The sequence below is a fragment of the Scyliorhinus torazame genome, chromosome 13 (genome assembly GCF_047496885.1).
Source record: "Scyliorhinus torazame isolate Kashiwa2021f chromosome 13, sScyTor2.1, whole genome shotgun sequence".
NCBI classification, from domain to species: domain Eukaryota; kingdom Metazoa; phylum Chordata; class Chondrichthyes; order Carcharhiniformes; family Scyliorhinidae; genus Scyliorhinus; species Scyliorhinus torazame.
This window is the reverse complement of record NC_092719.1, coordinates 78,884,601-78,906,928: the sequence shown is the minus strand read 5'-3', so window position 1 is coordinate 78,906,928 and position 22,328 is coordinate 78,884,601. Positions and strand designations below refer to the sequence as shown.

General features: G+C 46.9%; 1 protein-coding gene across 5 annotated transcripts in view; it reads left to right on the top strand.

Moving 5' to 3' along the window:
- Positions 1-22,328, top strand: part of LOC140388133 (uncharacterized) — a 248,913-nt gene that overhangs the window by 146,997 nt on the left and 79,588 nt on the right. For all 5 annotated transcript variants that reach the window (XR_011934104.1, XM_072471828.1, XM_072471826.1 and 2 more), the window contains exon 9: positions 13,535-13,647. Coding sequence is in view for 4 of the 5 variants with exons in the window: in XM_072471828.1 (XP_072327929.1) it covers positions 13,535-13,647 (113 nt within the window). In the remaining variant the exon portion in view is untranslated. The remainder of the gene's footprint in view (positions 1-13,534; positions 13,648-22,328) is intronic.

The window sequence follows — 22,328 nt, the reverse complement described above, 5'->3', positions numbered from 1 at the left end:
CCATAGAGTGGATGGGAAGGCCCTATTTACCTCAGCAGAGGTCAGTGACTGAGGGACATGGACTTAAAGTGATTGATAGAAGATTAAAGGGAAGATGAGGAAAAATGTTCTCACTCGGAGGGTGGTAGGATCTGGAACTCATTGTCTGAAAGGGTGGTGGAGGCAGAAGCTCTCATGTTATTTAAAGATTGTTTGGATATTCACCTCAAGGCTACAGACCGAACACTGGAAAGGGGGACTAGGCTGGGGGGGGGCGGGGGGCTGGTTTTTCAGCCAACACAGACATGGTGGACTAAGTGGCCTCCTTCTGTGCCGTTATCTTTCTCCGATTCTCTGCCACCATCTCCCCTAAATGATAATCGATGAACAATAATTTAACAATCCAAGTTTAAAACACTTTGAAATAAAAAGCCTACATAGGATTCATCTACTTTGTAGCCGGCTTAGCTCTATGGGCTAGACAGCTGGTTTGGGATGCAGAGCAAGGCTGACAGCGTGGGTTCAATTTCTGTACCGGCTGAGGCCCTGCCTTCTCAACCTTGCTGCTCGCCTGATCCTCAGGTTAAATCACCACCAGTCAGCTCTACCCCTCAAAAGGGGAAAACAGACTATGGTGACTTTATTTTTGAGGTGGTACAGTGGTTAGCACTGCTGCCTCACAGCGCCAGGGACCTGGGTTTAATTCCAGCCTTGGGTGACTGTCTGCGAGGAGTTTGCACTTTCTTGCCGTGTATGCGTGGGTTTCCTCCGGGTGTTCCGGTTTCCTCCCACAGTCCAAAGATGTGCAGATTAGTTGGATTGGCCATCCTAAATTGCCCTTAGTATCCAAAAGGTTAGGTGGGGTTACGGGGATAGTGGGTTCTTTCAGAGGGTCGGTGCAAATTTGAAGGGCTGAATGATCTCCTTCTGCACTGTAAAGACTCTATGAAGTCTAAATTGCCTTAGTATCCAAATGTTAGGTGGGGTTACAGGGATAGGGCAGTGAATTGGGGAGTAAGTAGGGTGCTCTTTCGGAGGGTTGGTGCAGACTTGATGGGCCGAATGGCCTCCGTCTGCATTGTAGGGATTCTCTGATTCCATCTAAATACATGTTCAATAGTACATCACCTTTAAGTTGATTGGCACAGATTGCTATTTCCCCCATTTCAGATTAAATGTTAATTAGTCTGTAGCTAAGATTGAATGTAAATTTATACAGTTAGCTTTTGCTGATTTGAAATGCTGGTTATACAGAAAATAAAATAAAAATATGTTGGCAAGGACTGAAAAAAAACACTTTCCCTTATCTCTTGCCTTTAATCTAATGGTTCCTCTCAGTCTGAGTCAAGCTCTAGTATCTGGTGTATTGAAAACTTAAACATGTTCCACTACTTCAACTGCTGGCATCAGCAATGTAAAGACACAATGATATCCACTCCCTCGGGATGTGTTCCAAATACATGAACTAAACATCGACTGGAGGAGCCAGCGGAGCATTGGAGAAGTACAGATTGTATTCGAGTGCTCTGGTTTGTCAAGGCCAGTGTGACACTGAACTATTAGTATAAATGTTATAACCCTGCACCTGCACGGGATTACCCAGCTGGGGATGATTGTTACCTCGTGCTGATTGCCCTGTGAGCTACCCAGCACTGGTATAACAGGCCAGTTTCTGTAGCAGCTGACAGGAAGGAGTGAGGACCCTGAGATGTATAACCGGGTCCTGTGTAAATACTGCTGGTAGGTTGAATAAACATCCAAATTCTGAACTCTTGAGACTGCCCCTTTGTTGTTTACTTCAATAATTATTCAAGGAAAGAAAGACTTGTATAAGTATTGACCCAGGACACAAAGGAGAACTCCCCTGCTCTTCTTTCATCACTGCCATGTGGTCACTCTGACCTACCTGAATGGAAAGATAGGCCCTCAGTTTAATGTCTCATCCAAAGCAATGGTATCTCCAACAATGCGGCACTCCCTCAGTACTGCGCAGGAGTGTCAACCTAGATCAGTGTTTTTCAAACTTTTTTGCCCGGAACCAATTTTTACCAGCCGGTTCACCTTCGCGACCCACCATTTTCACTTATCTTTAATGTGACAGGTGAGCTTGCTTGGTCCTCGTGATCTCACTTGCTTTGTCATTCAATGTTACATTTCTGCTCAGGACTTCACCTGATGATTTAAGCTCTCGTTGCATCCTTTGAAAAAAAATCAAAAGGTTTGTCCTCAAATTCGCCATGCTTAGTCTTCAAATATCTTTGAGGGTTTTAATCTTTCATTCATCCCAGCAGGGGCATGGGAACCTGGATTGTAGTTTTAGGGTAAGGGAGAATGAGAGTATAGAGGTCAGGAGCTCAGATTTGACGTCGCAGGAGGGGGCCAGTGTTCAGGTAGGTGGTTTGAAGTGTGTCTACTTCAATGCCAGGAGTATACGAAATAAGGTAGGGGAACTGGCAGCATGGGTTGGTACCTGGGACTTCGATGTTGTGGCCATTTCGGAGACATGGATAGAGCAGGGACAGGAATGGGTGTTGCAGGTTCCGGGGTTTAGGTGTTTTAGTAAGCTCAGAGAAGGAGGCAAAAGAGGGGGAGGTGTGGCGCTGCTAGTCAAGAGCAGTATTACGGTGGCGGAGAGGATGCTAGATGGGGACTCATCTTCCGAGGTAGTATGGGCTGAGGTTAGAAACATGAAAGGAGAGGTCACACTGTTGGGAGTCTTCTATAGGCCTCCAAATAGTTCAAATAGATGTAGAGGAAAGGATGGCGAGGATGATCCTGGATAAGAGCGAAAGTAACAGGGTAGTTATTATGGGAGACTTTAACTTTCCAAATATTGACTGGAAAAGATATAGTTCGAGTACATTAGATGGGTTGTTTTTTGTACAGTGTCTGCAGGAGGGTTTCCTGACACAGTTTGTTGACAGGCCAACAAGAGGCGAGGCCACATTGGATTTGGTTTTGGGTAATGAACCAGGCCAGGTGTTGGATTTGGAGGTAGGTGAGCACTTTGGGGACAGTGACCACAATTCGGTGACGTTTACGTTAAGGATGGAAAGGGATAAGTATACACCGCAGGGCAAGAGTTATAGCTGGGGGAAGGGAAATTATGATGCCATTAGACGTGACTTGGGGGGGATAAGGTGGAGAAGTAGGCTGCAAGTGTTGGACACACTGGATAAGTGGAGCTTGTTCAAGGATCAGCTACTGCGTGTTCTTGATAAGTATGTACCGGTCAGGCAGGGAGGAAGGTGCCGAGCGAGGGAACCGTGGTTTACCAAAGAAGTGGAATCTCTTGTTAAGAGGAAGAAGGAGGCCTATGTGAAGATGAGGTGTGAAGTTTCAGTTGGGGCGATGGATAGTTACAAGGTAGCGAGGAAGGATCTAAAGAGAGAGCTAAGACGAGCAAGGAGGGGACATGAGAAGTATTTGGCAGGAAGGATCAAGGAAAACCCAAAAGCTTTCTATAGGTATGTCAGGAATAAGCGAATGACTAGGGAAAGAGTAGGACCAGTCAAGGACAGGGATGGGAAGTTGTGTGTAGAGTCTGAAGAGATAGGCGAGATACTAAATGAATATTTTTCGTCAGTATTCACTCAGGAAAAAGACAATGTTGTGGAGGAGAATGCTGAGCTCCAGGTAAATAGATTAGATGGCATTGAGGTACGTAGGGAAGAGGTGTTGGCAATTCTGGACAGGCTGAAAATAGATAAGTCCCCGGGACCTGATGGGATTTATCCTAGGATTCTCTGGGAGGCCAGGGAAGAGATTGCTGGACCATTGGCTTTGATTTTTATGTCATCATTGGCTACAGGAATAGTGTCAGAGGACTGGAGGATAACAAATGTGGTCCCTTTGTTCAAAAAGGGGATCAGAGACAACCCCGGCAACTATAGACCGGTGAGCCTCACGTCTGTAGTGGGTAAAGTCTTGGAGGGGATTATAAGAGACAAGATTTATAATCATCTAGATAGGAATAATATGATCAGGGATAGTCAGCATGGCTTTGTGAAGGGTAGGTCATGCCTCACAAACCTTATTGAGTTCTTTGAGAAGGTGACTGAACAGGTAGACGAGGGTAGAGCAGTTGATGTGGTGTATATGTATTTCAGCAAAGCGTTTGATAAGGTTCTCCACGGTAGGCTATTGCAGAAAATACGGAGGCTGGGGATTGAGGGTGATTTAGAGATGTGGATCAGAAATTGGCTAGCTGAAAGAAGACAGAGGGTGGTGGTTGATGGGAAATGTTCAGAATGGAGTTCAGTCACAAGTGGAGTACCACAAGGATCTGTTCTGGGGCCGTTGCTGTTTGTCATTTTTATCAATGACCTAGACTAGAGGAAGGCGCAGAAGGGTGGGTGAGTAAATTTGCAGACGATACTAAAGTCGGTGGTGTTGTCGATAGTGTGGAAGAATGTAGCAGGTTACAGAGGGATATAGATAAGCTGCAGAGCTGGGCTGAGAGGTGGCATATGGAGTTTAATGTAGAGAAGTGTGAGGTGATTCACTTTGGAAGGAATAATAGGAATGTGGAATATTTGGCTAATGGTAAAGTTCTTGAAAGTGTGGATGAGCAGAGGGACCTAGGTGTCCATGTACATAGATCCCTGAAAGTTGCCACCCAGGCTGATAGGGTGGTGAAGAAGGCCTATGGAGTGTTGGCCTTTATTGGTAGAGGGATTGAGTTCCGGAGTCAGGAGGTCATGTTGCAGCTGTACAGAACTCTGGTACGGCCGCATTTGGAGTATTGCGTACAGTTCTGGTCACCGCATTATAGGAAGGACGTGGAGGCTTTGGAGCGGGTGCAGAGGAGATTTACCAGGATGATGCCTGGTATGGAGGGAAAATCTTATGAGGAAAGGCTGATGGACTTGAGGTTGTTTTCGTTGGAGAGAAGAAGGTTAGGAGGAGACTTAATAGAGGCATACAAAATGATCAGGGGGTTGGATAGGGTGGACAGTGAGAGCCTTCTCCCGCGGATGGAAATGGCTGGCACGAAGGGACATAGCTTTAAACTGAGGGGTAATAGATATAGGACAGAGGTCAGAGGTAGGTTTTTTACGCAAAGAGTAGTGAGGCCGTGGAATGCCCTACCTGCTACAGTAGTGAACTCGCCAACATTGAGGGCATTTAAAAGTTTATTGGATAAACATATGGATGATAATGGTATAGTGTAGGTTAGATGGCTTTTGTTTCGGTGCAACATCGTGGGCCGAAGGGCCTGTACTGCGCTGTATTGTTCTATGTTCTATGTTCTAATCTTTCATTTGACAGCACTTTTCTGCATATAACACACATGAACTTTGGATCCTGATTTGCATTGGCACAATTAATAAACCCATACCTCAAGAAACCATCTATATCCTGCTTTGTTCCTAATTTCAGCTTCTCTTAATGGGTTGTTTACCAGAGTCCCCGGAGCTCACACCAGCACTGCTGGCAGCTACAAAATAGAGGAATCTCTCTCACACCCAGAGCACTTGACATCAGTGTATGAGGCACGTGACCTGCTCCCTGTGCCGCTTTTGGAGAGAAGACACCATCGATTTTCAAAAGGAATCTGCTCCTGGGTCAGCACGCTGATGTCAGGAGGAGGCGGTCTGCCTCACTGGATTCTGGGCCTGCGCACTGCTGAGGGGGTATGCAGGCGTGGGACAGCTGCCATTCTGAAAGCCGGTCGCGGCGGGCATTTTTAAAAGCCGGTTGCGGCCATTGGGCACTTCTTCCCATGATCGGGAACGCTGCGATCCTGAGTTTGAAAATAACTGGCCTAGATGATGCACTCATGTTTCTGGAGTGAGACTAATACCCAGGACGTTCTGACTCTGTGCCACAAATGACACATTGGGCAAAATATTGTGGACGTGACAGGCTCTCACCTGCTGGTTGGAGACCCAGCGAGGGACCCACATTGTTTTCTTCAAGGAAGGCCCTGTCGAGTCACAAGCCAATCAGGTCGTTGAAAGGTCACAGAGACAGGACACCGAGTCCTACCGGCCAATCAGAAGTCAGTAGCTCTTTTGCTCAGCAGTGTTACCAGGGAGATGATGACTGCTGCTGTGACATACCTGGGCAATTTTCCATGTTTCCGGGATATGCCAGTGTTGTAGCTGTACTGGAACAGCTTGGCTAGGGGAGTGGCAAGTTCTGGAGCACAAGTCTTCAGTATTACCAGAATGTTGTCAGGGTCCGTCGCCTTTTCAGTATCCAGTGCCTTGAGCCATTTTAAATATTACCTTGAGTGAATCGAATTAGATGAAGACCGGCAGCCAAAATGCTGGGAACCTCAGGAGGTGGCCAAGATGGCCCAACCACTCAGCACTGATGGTTGAAGATTATTGCTATGGCTTCAGCCTTGCCTTTTGCGTTGATGTGATGGGCTTGCCCATCATGGAGGATGGGGATATTTGTGGAGCATCTTCTTCCAGTGAGTTGTTTAATTGTCCACCACCATTTACAACTGGATATAGCAAGACTGCAGAGTTGAGATCTTATCTATTGATTGGGGGATTGTTTAGCTCTGTCTATCTCATGCTGCTGCTGCTGTTTGACATGTAAGTGGTCCTGTGTTGCCGGCTCATCCGGTTGACACCTCATTTTTAGATATGCCTGGTGGCGCTCCTGGCATGCCCTACTGCGCTCTTCATTCAACCAGCGTTGATTCCCTGGGTTGGTGGTAATGGTAGAGTGGGGGATATACTGGGCAATGATTTTGCAGAGTGTGGTTGAATACAATTCTGCTGATGGCCCACATCGCCTCATGGATGTTTGGTTTTGAGTTGTTAGATCTGTTCAAAACCCATCCCATTGAGCACGGTGGCAGTGCCACACAACACAATGGAGGGTATCATCAAATGTGAAGGGAGTTTGTCTCCACAAGGGCTATGCGGTAGCCATTCCTACCAACTGTCATGGACAGACAGACAAACAAAAGTGCAGCCGAGAAACTGACTGTGCACCTGAGAGTTTGGTGAGTGGCAGAGTGTATAGTGTTAATCTTGTTCTTGTGAAATCTAGTCTAGTCTGTAATTAGCAGTAACTGGAACATACTGTGTAAGAAGACAACGTTTCTTTCTTCCAGCCTTAAGCAGGGTATACACACTCTGCTGTGTGTGCCAAGTAGTTAATTATCTAACCAATTTCTCCAGCCCTAGTTCAATTTACTTTAAATACAGGGTCCTTCTGTGCAGCTGAGGAACTGAGCGCAAACCTGATAGTTTGATGAGATGGCAGGACAGGTGATGTGTCAAGGTTGCAGCGTGTGGCTACTCCTAGATGCCAGTGTGATCCAGGGCAAACACGTCTGCAGTAAGTGTCTGTGGCTCGAGGAGCTTCAGCTCAGAGTCATTGAGCTGGAGGCTGAGCTGCGGACACTGCGACACATCAGAGGGGGGGGGGGGGGGGAGAAAATTACCTCTCTGTACCTGGAGGCAGTCAGGGACTGGGTGCTGTGACTAAGTGAGGCAGCTAAGGAGGCCAGAGTGCGGGAGTGTCAGTCCCTGTGTCATGTGAGTGCCCCTTTAAGAAATGTTTTTGTCTTATCACATGGCTTCAGTGATGTCATTTTGTTATAGGCCAGGGCTCAGAAACTCCAAAGTATGTTATGAAGTCCACTTGACCTACAGCCTTTATGTTGAACTTGGATAGGATGAGCACAAGAGCCTTCCCTTCAGGTGTGATTCAACAGTCTTCCCAGACACTTTAATCAAAACAAACTTTATTTTAAGAACTTAGTTAACATTTGTATAAACACTCAGCAAGACGTTTTATCAATTACAAACATAACGATACCCCACAGCTACAGTAATCTATGTATAACACCTAATGAATTCCACCTTAACTGTTCCAATTCAAAAGCAAAATTCACTAAACCAAAACCCCTTTTTCAGGGGTGTGGCCCAGGACTCTGCCTTCTCACTTAAATGAGACTGGCTTTCCCTGAATGTATCTTTTAAGTTACCAAAGCAAGTAGTCACAACCTGTTTACTTCTGGAACAGATATTTAAAATGAAAATAGAGAAAGACAGGCCAAAACACTGATTTTCTCTGTCTGTAGTCCATGGCAGTCTAAACTGAAAGCGAAAGTAAAAACGGCTCACAGCCACAGCCCAGCTTCACCCAAAAAATGACATACTGAAGCCCTGTGATAAGACAAAAATCTTTCTTAAAGGGACACTCACATGACACCTGTTATTGTCCAATGGGTTTGAGGTTCTCTCAGCTTGTTTGCATGAGAGGTTGCAGGGTGAATGAACAAACTGACCATGGCACCGTGGTACAGAAAGCCGTTCAAGTGGGGGGAGCAAATAGGAATGTAGTGGTAGTAGGGGACAGTATAGTGAGTGAGATTGACACTGTTCTCTGCAGCAAAGAGCAAACAGCAAGATGACTATTGGCTACCCGGATCCAGGGTTTGGGACATCTGTTCCGGGCTGGAGAGAAACCGGAATGGGGAGGGGCAAGATCCAATTGTCGTGGTCCATGTGGGTACCAACCAAGTAGGTAGAATGAAGAAAAAGGTTTTGTATAGATACTTTGAGGAGCGAGGCACTAAATTAAACAACGCCATCTCAAAGGTATAATCTCCGGATTATTAATTTAACCACATGCAAATTGGCATAGGGTACATAAAATTAGAGAAATGACTACGTGGCTCAAGGACAGGTGTGGGAAGAGTGAGTTCTGGTTTATGGGGGCTGTACTGTTAGGATGACCCACTCCTGAACTAAACTGGGACCTATGTTCTTGCAAACTGCATAACTAGGGAGATAGAGACGGTTTTAAACTAAATAGTGGGACAAGGGATCAAATAAAAACAGAAAATGCTGAAAGAGCTCTGCAGGTCTGGCAGCATCTGTGGAGAGAGAAACAGAGTCAATGCTTTGAGTCCACATGACTCTTCTTCCGAACTAAAGAGACAGAAATGGTGATGGATTATATACTGTATAAAAGGGGTGGAACAGCTGGAACAGAATAGATGGTTAATGATTTGTGCGGGCTCAAAGAGATTGCAACAAAGATATGTAGGATTCTCGAGAGGAAACATTAATGGCAGCATGAAGAGCTATAGAGGGTGCTGATAGTGGTATAATGGTGTGATAGCAGAATGTGTTAATGGGAGAACAAAGGTCAGTGCTGTGATGAATGTAAGAATTGCCATACTTTATATTTGTTGCAGTAATGTTTTGAGAAAACGGGTTTACGATGCATACAGCCAGGACGCCTGCTAAAGCTGTGCTGAAGGGGTGGTAAAAGTGAAGTCATTTTTGATTTTGCAGGGGGAGTGTTCTGCTAATAGATTTGAGAAGCATTTTTTTGTTTACAGATAGGTGGCTAATAGAATATTGTTTTGATCTGGTGGTCCCTAGGGTGTAGGTAGTTTCTGAGAGATATTTGGTCATGGTTATCCAAGTCATGGGACATCTTGTGGGTGCAGATGATGAAATTAAGGGCGGAGCCAGGTCTGTCTGTAGTTTCATTTGCAATAGGATTTTATTCTGCCAAGTAGTGTCTTTCAGTTTGCTCCAATAGGTCCTCTCCAAGGGCTCTTCACAGAGAAAAGCAAGTAAACCTAATTGTTAACTTTATTTATCAGTGGTATTTGAACTGTATTATAAGACCATAAGACATAGGAGCAGAATTAGGCCACTCAGCCCATCGAATCTGCTCCCCCATTCAATCATGGCTGATAATTTTCTCACCCCCCCCCCATTCTCCTGCCTTTTCCCCGTAACCCCGATCGCCTTATTAATCAAGAACCTATCTATCTCTGTCTTAAAGACACCCAGTGATTTGGCCTCCATAGCCTTCTGCAGCAAAGAGTTCCACAGATTCACCACCCTCTGGCTGAAGAAATTCCTCCTCATCTCTGTTTTAAAGGATCATCCCTTTAGTCTGAGCTTGTGTTTTCTACTTCTAGTTTTTCCTACAAGTGGAAACATCCTCTCCCCGTCCACTCTATCTATGCCTCGTAGTATCCTGTAGGTTTGCTCAATTGGAATACACAGTGGCTGGTGTAAGGAGTAAGTTAAAGAATTTCCTTTTTGTTTCTGTGCTCAAACATAAGAGATACCTATTGACCAGTGTTAGCAAACCTGTGGTGCAGTCACCGTTCCTCAGTTTTGCAAATTGCAAATAGTTGGGATTCTCTTCAGGGATCGTAACATTGCTCGGTGAAAGCAAAATTAAAGAATAAGTGACAGATGGACCAGTGGGGGAGGTGAATAGGAGAGGGAGCTTCAGCGTCTGCAACAACGGATGAACGGACATCGCGCTCAGATCACCAGGCAGGAATGTTCCCTTCCAGTCGGGGAACACTTCAGCAGTCAAGGGAATTCAGCCCGTGATCTTCGGTTAAGCGTTCTCCAAGGCGGCCTTCAGGACGTGCGACAAAGGAGAATCGCCGAGCAGAAACTGATAGCCAAGTTCCGCATGCATGAGTACGGCCTCAACCGGGACCTTGGATTCATGTCTCATTATATTCACCCCCCACCATCTGGCCTGGGCTTGCGAATTACTACCAACTATCCTGGTTTGAGACAATTCACAGCTCTTTAACCTGTGAGTATCCCTCTCTCCAGTTGCTCCGTCTGGACCTGCAAAGACTTAATTACATGCAAAGACTCGCATTCAAAGTATCATCTTGCATCATTGACTTTGTCTATATATGTGTTTGTGGAACCAACCTCTTCATTCACCTGAGGAAGGAGCTGCGCCCGAAAGCTCGTGATTTGAAACAAACCTGTTGGACTTTAACCTGGTGTTGTAAGACTTCTTACTGTTTTATTCTGGCCTTGGTGAGATTATCTCATCCAAGGCCACACTTAAAGGGATTTCCTACTGGCAAGCTAGGCATCACTTTGGCAGCAACCCCGATAACTTCAGGCACCCCTCCAAGTTTCAAGGCCCCCCCCCCACAGGTCTGACCCCTAGCAGTACCAACCTGGCACGGTGGCAGTACCACTAAGGCTCCCTGGTAATGGCAAGGTGGCACTTCCAAGCTGCCTGGATGGCACTGCCAGGGTATCAGGCTGGCAGTGCCCAGATGCCAGGGGTCTACCAGGGTACCCCCTTGCCCCTGTTCCTGACAACCCAGGGATATCCAATGGCCGGGGAGAACCCCCCACCAAAGTGCTGTTATGCCTGATCCAACGTAGATCAATACTAAATGCCAGCCAGGTCTCCCAGGCGCAGCCGTTGAGTACCGCGTGAATCCAGAGTCCAAGGCTCATTTAAATATTCTGATAAGCAAGATCCAGATCGCGCCAGGTGGAAGTAGTCATGTGATTCCCACATGGGCGCGAAATTTGATTTGGGGCTCGCGCACGATTCACCCGTTGTGCCCAGATCCGCAGCGGCTGCAACAGGTTTGCTGAATTCAGCCTACTGTCAAACTAAAAGAAAAATCATATAATTGCATAAAGACGGTGACAGGTCAGAAGATGTGATAGAATTTAAAAAACAGCAAAAAATGACTAAAAAGGAGGGAAAAAATAGAGCACAAAAGAGGACAAGCTAGAAATATAAATATAGATAGTAAGAGTTTCCATAGATATTTTAAAAAGGAAAGCATTAACAAAGTGAGTGTTGGCCCAACAGAAAGTGACTCCACACCAGATAAGGACAGCAGATTTTCTTCCGTAAAAGAAAATTAGTAAACCAGATGGGTTTTTACAACAATCAACAATGGTTTCATAGTCATCATTCAACTTTTTATTCCAGGTTTTTATTCAATTCAAATTTCACCATCTGAGGTGGCGAGATGTGAACCTGGGTCCCCAGAGCATTACTCTGGGTCTCTGGTGTACTAGTCCAGTGACAATATCACTACGCCACCACCTCCCACAAGCTGGGATAATCGCTACAGTCTTAGTTCACTGGCCTAATGTTCAGTGTTTGTAGTGTGAAGAAAATGGAGAAAGTAGAAATCACTTTGACAGGAATTCATTGAGGCAAATAGTTTAGATACTTTCAAAAGGAAATTAAACAAGTGCATGGGAGAAAAGAGAATAGAAAGATATGGTGGAAGGGTGAGGTAACTGGAATGAGAGAAGAAGCGAGTGGAGTGTAAACACGAGCACAGACTATTGGGCCAAATGGACTGTTTCTCTGTTGTATATTCTATGTAATTCTGGAGATACTATAACTTTATTGACAGCAGAACAGTAGAGTTATTTTCACCGCAAGATTTAATCATGATACTGAACTATAATATCGTGCTCCTGAACCTATGTTGGAAAAGGAGGCATTCCACTTCCCTTCCAAAGTTAAAATCAGCACCTGGGAGCTAGTAGAGTTTTTTGTGTAATTATGCCACACAAGCATTAACAATGTTAATTAAAAATGGTAACCATCTTTCGCCACGCTAATTATTGCCGTTGTCCTTTTAATTCACAACATATAAAAGGCATTAAGCAGATGTTTATCTTACTGTCAGATGTAAAACAGATGATGAGCATGAACCGCCTGTTTAAAAGCTACAGAATTACCCATTTTTAGTTCGTTTGACACCCGTGTGTTTTCTATATCCGGTATTTTCAATATCAGGGTGATTTCCATAACTGTAATTTCTATACTGGGTGTTTCCTATATTTGTATTTTCTATATTGTTTTTTCTTTATTCTATAGCGACTGATAATCTGCAATTGTCTGTCTTAATGCCCAGACATAATGTTGACCAATCTTCCTGCCTATCACTGCCTTGCGCTCGAACCACATACTTCAATTAGACACAATCCTATTTTTTCCCGATATAATTTGCACTGCTGCAGTTCAAATGTCCCAACCCAGCAAGTGTCTTACTTATGGTAAGGTAAAATCGCCATAGTCATCTGGGACAATGGTTGTTTTCCCCTTTGAGGGGGAGAGCTGATTGGTGGCTATTTATTTTTTTCCTTTTTTCTTTCATGAGATGTGAGCATCGCAGGCAAGGCCAGCATTTGTTACCCATCCATAATTGCCCTTGAACTGGGTGGCATTTTTAAGAATCAACCACATTGCTGTGGATCTGGAGTCTCATGTAGGTCAAACCAGGTAAGGATGGCAGATTTCCTTCACATTAGTGAACCAGATGGGTTTTTATGACAATCGACAATGGTTTCACTGTCATCATGAGACTTTTAATTCCAGGTTTTTTATTGAATTCAAATGTCAACATCTGCCATGGCGGGATTCGAACCCGGGTCCCCAGAGCATTACCCGGCTGTCTGGATTACTAGTCCAGTGACAATATCAATACACCACCTCCTCCCCAGTGGAAAGAATTTTTAAAAAATATTTAACCTGAGGATCACCACACCTCAGGCGAGGGGCCAGGTTGAGAAGGCGAGGACTTCATGAATAACCTCAGCCGGTATGGGGATTGAACCCATGCTGTTGGCCTCCCTCTGCATCACAAACCAGCTGTCCAGCCAACTGAGTTAAACCACCTCCCATTACTATCGCTAACATCACAGTGGGTCTGAAATGTGCTGCTATTGGTTCATTATATAAAATTAATGCATTCCTATTGTTGTCTTTTGTTGTTGAGCATTTCCGCTTTTTTTTCTTTATTGGTCAGGAAATGGAGGATCTTCTCTTGGCCAAGATGAAGGAACTTAGTTCTAGAAAAGACATTTCCTTACAAGGGGACATTTCGGCATTTAAATGCATGCTTGAGTCGGAGGAAAGGAGGTGAATATTCGCTAATAATGCATAAATGTGCCGATTTGGCGTAGTCTCGTTTTAAAGTTTGTTTCTGTCTTTTCCACCTGCTTGTACGCAGTGTGTACTAAACACAAGATGCACTGCAGCAACTCAGCAAGATTCCTTTGACAGGACTCTGCAGCGGGGCGGCGCGCGCGCTCCTCTGCTCGGCAGTTAAACACCGTTTAAAATCAGAGCCACCTGGTCAGAAAAGGGGCGGCGGGGAAATGGAGAAGCGCAGGTGGGGGGGCTGCACAGGGAGAGCTGCAGCTTCACCCCCCTCACTCTTTCATATTTCACTCACATCCTTCAGGGAAATGTCTGCATCCACAAACAAAACTCCCCGGCAGCCCTTTGCCATCACTCCCACATTCATTTACATTCAAACTGCTGCCATCCCCGCGGGAAGGGGGGAGCGGGGCGGGCGGGACGGACAATTTAATGGACCATTAAAAGTTGTGGGTGAGAAAGTGTCATTTGAGATCTCTGCCCATCACATCCACCTCCCAGCACTTTGCTGATTATTTAGAGCAGACTGATGGGGCGGCAATGAGCAAATTGCATTTGTCCCCTTTCACTTTTCATTCTGTCTTTACTCTCCTGTTGTATAACTCTATTTATTGACGGGATATTTAGTTGCTGGTTAGTCCAGTTGCTTCTCCGCTCTCCTTCACTCTTTCCTTTATACTTACACTTGATTTACATTTCATTTGTTACAGATCCTTCCCCCAGGTGAAGCCAGTTGAATGTTTCCAGGTTCCATTCACCGGCTCCATTCAAGGAAGAAAATTCTGTGCACAGCAAGGTTGGGGCAGGAAGCCTGGGAATGAGGCTTTGTCTGCCTGTTGAGGGAGGAGGAGAGCTGAGGGGGATGGAGTCAGCTGCTGTTCACTGTGGACCTGGGGAACAAGCCCTGGATTGCAATCCATTTCCTCAAAGTGTCAGCAAAGCCCATTTTCTCAATTGCCTTGAGGAAACATTGCACTCACTCCAGATGAATATATTTTATACATCCAGGGAGAGGATTAAGGAAAAAAAAAAAGATTCCTTTGACAGAACCTGCCAAACCTGTGACCTCTACCACCTAAAGGGAAGAGGTAAACACATGAGAACACCACCATCTGCAAGTTTTCCTCCAAGTCATATCACATCGTGACTTGGGAATATCTCACTGGTCTGTCATGGTCGTTGGGCCAAAATCCCAAACAAAACCAGGGAGTATCTACACCTGGACTGCAGCAGTTCAAGAAGGCATTTCCTTGCCTCTTTCTTAAGAGCGACTCATTCTGCAAATTAAAACAAAACACAAGTTACAATAGACATCTTTCATGAATATCCTAAACATATTTTATGTACCCAATGTCAACACAGTCTGTTGACTACGTAGGATTTATAGGACAGAAACAGGCCATTCTGCACAACCAGTCCATGCTGAGGATTATGCTCCAGCCGAATCACCTCCCAACAATCTCCTATCATCGGAATTCTGTAATTCCTTCTTCCTCCTACGCTAAGCTAGCCTTAATGGCATCTATAACTGTTCACTCCAACCATTTATTGTGGTCATGAGTTTCACATTCTCCCACTCTCTCGGCATCCCTGTTGAATTCTTCAGTGACTATCTTATATTGACGGTCTCTGGTTATATTCTTGCCCACAATAGGAAACAGTGGGCGCGATTTCCCTCTCCCTCCGCGGCGTGTTCCGTGGGTGCCCGGTGTCGTCAATGGGATTTCATGTTGAACGTACCCCTCGCTGCCGCGAATCTCATGGCGGAGTGAACAATCGGTGGGACCGTAAGATCCTGCAGCGTGAATGGGCAGAAAATCCCAGCCATTCTCCCTGTATCCATGCAATCAAAATCTTTCATCATTTTAAAGATCTCCATTAGGTCAGTTTTGTGAGGCCCACAAAGAATCAAGCACGAGTTGTAGAATAGAAAGAAATAACATTTATTTACAATAAGATATATATATACACACAACAGCAGCAGCAGTAACTCCCTTGCTGCTCACTCCTCTCTAACTGGTTCCATGCTGGACAGCTATTTTTATGCAGGGAATCAGCTAATGATTTCTCTGTCCCCCTCATTGGGGAAGCTCGTACTCCCTAAGGATTGTGGGATTGCCATTAGTCCCCAGTCAGTGGTAAGCAGGCAGGTTATAACAATCACCCTTCTTTCTTCAAGACAAAAATGACAGTCTGTCAATCATTTCCAAATTTGTATATCCACACATTTCAGTGACCATCCTTGTGAATCCTCTCTGCACCTTCTCCAGTGCCTCTCTAATCTTTCTATTTAATAAGAATAAGAAATGTTGGTGAACATCTTTCATGGCGTTTTTTGTTGTAGGGAGGGTCTGCTGTAAATGATTCCTCCATCCCACTTACCACAGTCTACCCCACTGCTCTGTAACACTCATCCAAATTCCCGGGCTGACAGCCCGCTTTTCCTCCTTGCCTCTGACCATGATCTTGCTCCTGGAGTCTCTGTTCAGCCTCCTCTGTGCCTGTCACTTGGGGTGCTCTCCTGTTCCACTCCAAAGTTGATATACCTCACCTTCCTGGATGCACTGTAGCTCAGAAGTGCCTTTCTTGGTGCATTTGGTGATTTGAGCTATTTCTATTGTTTTATCCAGGGTAATTTTTGTTATGGCTTACATTTTTCTTTGTACATTGATATTGTTGATGCCACATAGCAGACAGCAGCGCAGCATGTGCTTAGTGCCGAGCCAAATTCCGAGTCTTCAGCCATTTGGCAAAGTCTAGCAACAAAAGCCAAAATTGTCTCCCCTGGGTCTGTGATTGCCGAGTGAAATTTATAACACTGTAGTATACTGGAGGGTCAGGGCTTCCGGTGGCGGCCATGCTGTGAGTGGTCGCACACAGGGCAACTCCTGCTTGAAGGCATAGAAAAGAGCTCTTTTTACCCAAAATTCGGTGAAAGTGTAGCTAGAGTCAGAGGAGAAGGTTCCCCTGGGAGTGGCATGTCTACTGGTTATCAAATCTGGCAGAAAATGAAAGACCTGGCCAAGGAGTTGGAAGAGACCTGTGGTGCAGCAGCCAGTGGAAGGATGGCGGAGGGGGAGGGCTGGTGCAAGTTGGAAAGCCCCAAATGGAACAGTTGATGGCCTTTATCAAGGAAGAATTCCGCCAGCAGCAGAGGAAGGCGATGCAGGAGGATCGCTCGAAGGCCATCGAAGGGGCTGTGGCACCCCTGAAGTACTCGATGGAGAGGATGGAGAAATATTTGGTGGTGCAGGGGTCGCAGATGCAAGAGTTTGAGAGGGTGATGGCGGACCACAGCATGCTGGCATTGGAGGCCGAGGTGGAGCTCTTAGGAGATCTTTGTAAGACAATGAGAGCAAAGGCGGAGTAGCAAGAAAATTGATCGAGGAGGCAGAATCTGCGGATAGTGGGCCTGCCTGAAGGAGTGAAAGGTGTGAGTGCCACGAGGTATGTTTCAAGGATGCTGGTGGCGGACGGGGTGCTGGATAAGGCCCAGCAGGTGGACAGAGTGCACGGGTCTATGAGGCAGAAGCCTAGAGCAGAGGAGCCGCCATGGGCGGTGATCGGGAGGCTCCATAAGTTTGTGGAGAAAGAGACGATTCTGCAGTGGGCCAGAGAGAAGCGCAACTGTGAATGGGAGGGGATCAGGGTCTGAATGTACCAGGACATTGGAGCTGAGCTGGCAAAACGCGTGCGTGGTTCAACAAAGCCTAGGTGGTGCTATATTGAAGGCAGATCAGGTTTGGGGTGCACTACCCGGCGAAGCTTTGGGTGACATCTCAAGTCCGGGATACTATTTTGGGACCACAGAAGTGGCCAATGACTTTATCAAGGAGCATAAACTGGGGGAGAACTGAACTGAACAAATCTGGAAGACTGAGGTGCTCGCACTTTGAAGTAGTTGGGAATACTGGTGGAGTGGGGACTGGAGGGAGTGGGAGGATTCTTTTCCCCCGATGTGGAGGTTTTTTTTATTTTTTCTAACTGTTGGATTGACAAAGGGAAGCAGGGGAAAAAATGTGTAAGGGGGCAGCTGTCCCCATCCCCCCTCCTGCTGTCTGGGGCTGTGTATGTTTTCTTATGTTTGTTTGTTCTTGGGGAAAGTGCCTGTGGTTTTGTTTGGGTGGGGAAGGGGGAGCTCAGCAGGGAGCCATCTCCACAGAGCAGAGAGGTGAAGGCAAGGGAGGGGTGGGGGGTCAGTGGGAGAAGCCTTTGGGCAGAAGCTGCCATGCTGGCAGGTAAGTTGGTGAACAGAAGTGAGGTAGTGGAGAAGGCCGAGAGAGGCGGATGTAGGGGGGTAGGGGACGGGGGGAGGGGAAAGGGGGAGGGGAAGGGAGGGTGACGCGATGAGGCGAAGTTGGAAAGGAAACATGGTCAGTGGCGGAGAAAGGGGCCATCTTGGATGGGCCAGGTATAAGCTGAAATTAACACGATGAGAGCCAAAAGGGGAGGATGGTGGAGGGTAGAGGGGAATGGAGGCGTAAGCCCCCTCTAAGGCTGATAACGTGGAACCGTCCACTACCCTTCCCTTTTGGCGAGGGTTCAATGGACCGGTTAAAAGATCACAGGTCTTTGCACACCCTAGGGGCTTGAAAGCGGAGGTGGTCTTTCTGCAGGAGACGCACCTCCGCATGAAGGACCAGGTTAGGCTAAGGAAGGGATGGGTGGGTCAGGTTTTCCACTCAGGGTTTGATTCAAAGTCGCTGGGAGTGGCAATTTTGATGAGTAAGAAAATGGGGTTTGTGAGCACGAAGGAAGTGAGGGACCAGGGTGGGAGATATGTGATCGTGAGCGGGGTATTAGAAGGGACGCCAGTGGTGTTGGTGAATGTGTATGCACCAAATTAGGATGATGTAGGTTTTATGAGGGGGTTGCTGGATTTTGGGGAACCCTGGCCCAAATTCGAGTTAAGGGGTTCAGTGGAAGGTTTTGAGGCAAGGTGGGGGATGTTTGTGATCGTGTTTGAGGAGTTATTCATCGCGGAGGGGTGAGGGGGGGAGGGCGAAAAAGGGGAACAATTTATAAACTACATAGTTGTGTGATGAGAAATTTGTTCCCCAAATTGTTTGTGTTGTAACTTTTCATATACGTTTGGAATAAAATTCATTTAAAAAAAACAATTCTAATAATCGCTTATTGTCACAAGTAGGCTTCAATGAAGTTACTGTGAAAAGCCCCTAGTCGCCACATTCCGGCGCCTTTTCGGGGAGGCCTGTACGGGAATTGAACCCGCGCTGCTGGCCTTGTTCTGCATTACAAGCCAGCTGTTTAGCCCACTGTGCTAGACAAGCCCCTGGCTCTTTCACAAGTGTCCCCAGCTGCTCAAACAGCTTTGTGTCTAAGGCCTCCAGTGATGTTAACTTCATAATGATGTTGTAGGCCTGAGGCCCACGGTAGCACAGTGGTTAGCACAGTTGCTTCACAGCTCCAGAGTCCCAGGTTCGATTCGCGGCTTGGGTCACTGTCTGTGTGGAGTCTGCACATTCTTCCCGTGTCTGCGTGCGTGTCCTCCGAGTGCTCCGGTTTCCTTCCATGTGCAGGTTAGGTGGATTGGCCATGCTAAATTGCCCTTAGTGTCCAAAAAAGGTTAGGTGGGGTACTGGGTTACGGGGATAGGGTGGAGGTGTGGGCTTGGATAGGGTGCTCTTTCCAAGGGCCAGTGTAGACTCAATGGGCTGAATGGCCTCCTTCTGCACTGTAAATTATATGATTCTATGAAAATGGCCAATGGCACCTCACAAGAGTGTAAGTAAGCAAACAAGGTTTGACACCAAGTCATATAAATAGGTTTACTGAGGCAGTGGGGGTGGGCGGAGGGGTGTTCAAAATCTTAGAAAAGAGGGTAGATTTTAAGGATCAAAGACGGAAGGAGCGAGGGAGGATTAGGACGGGCATTCTAGAACCTTGAGTAGTGGGACGGAGGAAACCGGGAGTGCACAAAGGCCAGCATCGGAAAAGGAGGGATATGTGGTCAACTGACCTCCCGTCTCCTCCTTTCCCTTGTTTCTGGAAAGCTCCATGGGATGTTTTTCCATGTTAAAGATGACCTAGAAATGCAGGTTGCTTTTGTATATGGATCAAATACTGCTTCATGAATAATTTTCATGCTGGAATGAACTGAGGCCGTGCAACAAAGGAATGTGAGTCTTTTACCAGCTTCCTGCCGACCACATATAGTTTACCCACTGTGGGATAGATAAAAACATGGGACTGCTGGCCTTTGTCAAATACAGATGGATCAACTCCAATGTGCCAGTTACTTCGCAATGCAGCACCTAAATATTTTTAGCTGATAGACTAACTGTCATAAGGGTTCTTGGCGGACAGTTTGGCATCACTGTAGTGATCTGTATATCTGCTGGTATGTAAAGGGTTAACAACTGTATCATAGTGCTAGACAACCACTAGATGGCAGCACCAGATCCATGTAGAGAACTGAACTCAGAGGTTCTTCCCGCCTCTTCGTATCAGGAGTGACCAGATAGCAGAGCGTTAGAGAGATAGCTTAGTTGGCACATGTAGTTAAACATTATTAATACTTCTGATTTACTTTATCATCAGTTTTTGTGAGGGCCACGAAGAATCCAGCACGAGTTAAGGATACAAAGTAATAACATTTATTTACAATAACATATATATATATATATATATAACAGCAGCAGCAACTTCCCTTGCTGCACACTCCTTCCTGCTGGTTCCAAACTGGCCAGCTTTATGTATACATGGAGTTTACTAATGGTTTCTCCGCCCCCCTCATTGGGGAAGCTCATGCTCCCACAGGATTGTGGGATTGTCATTAGTCCCCAGCCAATGGTAAGCAGGCAGGTTATAACATCCCTCCCCCCCCAAAGTCCAAGGAATCCATCGAAGACCCTGGCGAAGGAGGGCGTCGGACTCGTTTTGCCGCAGGCCGGACACAATTTGCACGCGGCGCTGGATCAGGCGGCGTGTAACGAGATGGAGACCGGCGCTTCCGTGATGAACGGCGTAACGGTTGTACATCCACGGCCCGTGGACCCAAGGAGTTCCCATCTGATGCGTCCTGTGTCTCCATCTCGGAGTCAGAGTCTGCTGCCTCCGTCATGTCAGCATCTCTATTTCCATTCGGTTCTGTAACGACCTGCGCAGGCTTTGAGTGAGGCAGCAGAGGAAGATTGTGAGGACTACCTTCCCTTGTCTCTGGTCTCTGCGGCTGTAGAAATGAGCTCCGGGGGCGGGGAACCTTTGGAGGGGATAGTCTTCTGGACCGAACGTGGTCTACATGTTTGCGCGTGAGACGAACCTGGGTTTGCACCTGGTAAGATATAGGGCCCGTTTGGCGAAAGATTACGCCAGGAACCCACTAGACACCACCAGCAAAACTCCGAACGAACACTGGGTCACCGGGCGCAAACTGCCGAATCGGCCGATGCCGAGAAAATCCCTGTCCTTGCCGTTCTTGTGTGCGGCATACTTTTGCGCCAATGTCCGGAAAAACCATACTAAGGCGGGTGCGAAGTCTCCGGCCCATTAGGAGTTCTGCGGGAGCTACCCCAGTCACCGCATGGGGGGTGGTCCTATACGTAAACAAAAAGCGAGCCAGTCTCGTGTCCATTGATCCGGAAGACTGCTTCTTTAGGCCTCTTTTGAATGTCTGCACTGCGCGCTCTGCCAACCCATTTGAAGCCGGGTGGTATGGGGCAGTGCGGATATGGCGAATGCCGTTCATCTTTATGAACCTCGCAAACTCCTCACTCGTGAATGGAGTGCCGTTATCCGTGACCAGCACTTCGGGGAGGCCATGCGTACTAAAAGACAAACGCATCTTTTCAATTGTTGCGCAGGACGTTGTCCCCTGCATCTTATGCACCTCTAGCCATTTAGACTGGGCGTCGATTAATAGAAGGAACGTGGATCCTTGAAAAGGGCCTGCAAAATCTGCATGCAAGTGTGCCCAAGGCCACCCTGGCCATTCCCAGTGATGTAGGGGCGCGGCCGGCGGAAGCTTCTGATGCTCCTGGCAAATGGAGCAGTTTTGGGCCACCTTCTCAATGTCGGTGTCGAGGCCTGGCCACCAGACATAACTCCAGGCCAACATTTTCATTTTGGTCACACCTGGATGCCCATTGTGCAAGTCTCTTAGTATCAGCTCCTGGCCTTTTTCCGGGACAATCACACGCATTCGCCACAAGAGGATGCCGTCTTCCATGCTGAATTCTGACAGCTTGGAGGAAAATGCCTGCATCTCGCTTGGGAGCTGTCTATGCTGCCCACCATACAGGACTATGTGCCAAACCTTTGACAGGACTGGCTCCATCTGGGTCCACTCACGGATCTGTGATGCCGTGACAGGCAAGGTGTCCATAAAATTTTGGGTTGCAACGACCTCACCGGTCGTGTGGGTCGACATGGGGCCGGTCGATAAAGGCAATCGGCTCAGTGCGTCGGCATTTGCTATCTGCGTTCCTGCTTTGTGCTCCAGAGAATGCTCGTATGCAGCAAGCAACAAAGTCCAGCGCTGGATCCGTGCGGAAGCAATGGGCGGTATTGGCTTTTCCTCTCTGAAAAGTCCCAACAGAGGCTTATGATCAGTCACGATAGTGAAATGGTGGCCATACACGTACTGGTGGAAGCGTTTCACCGCAAAAACCACTACCAGGCCCTCCTTCTTGATCTGCGCG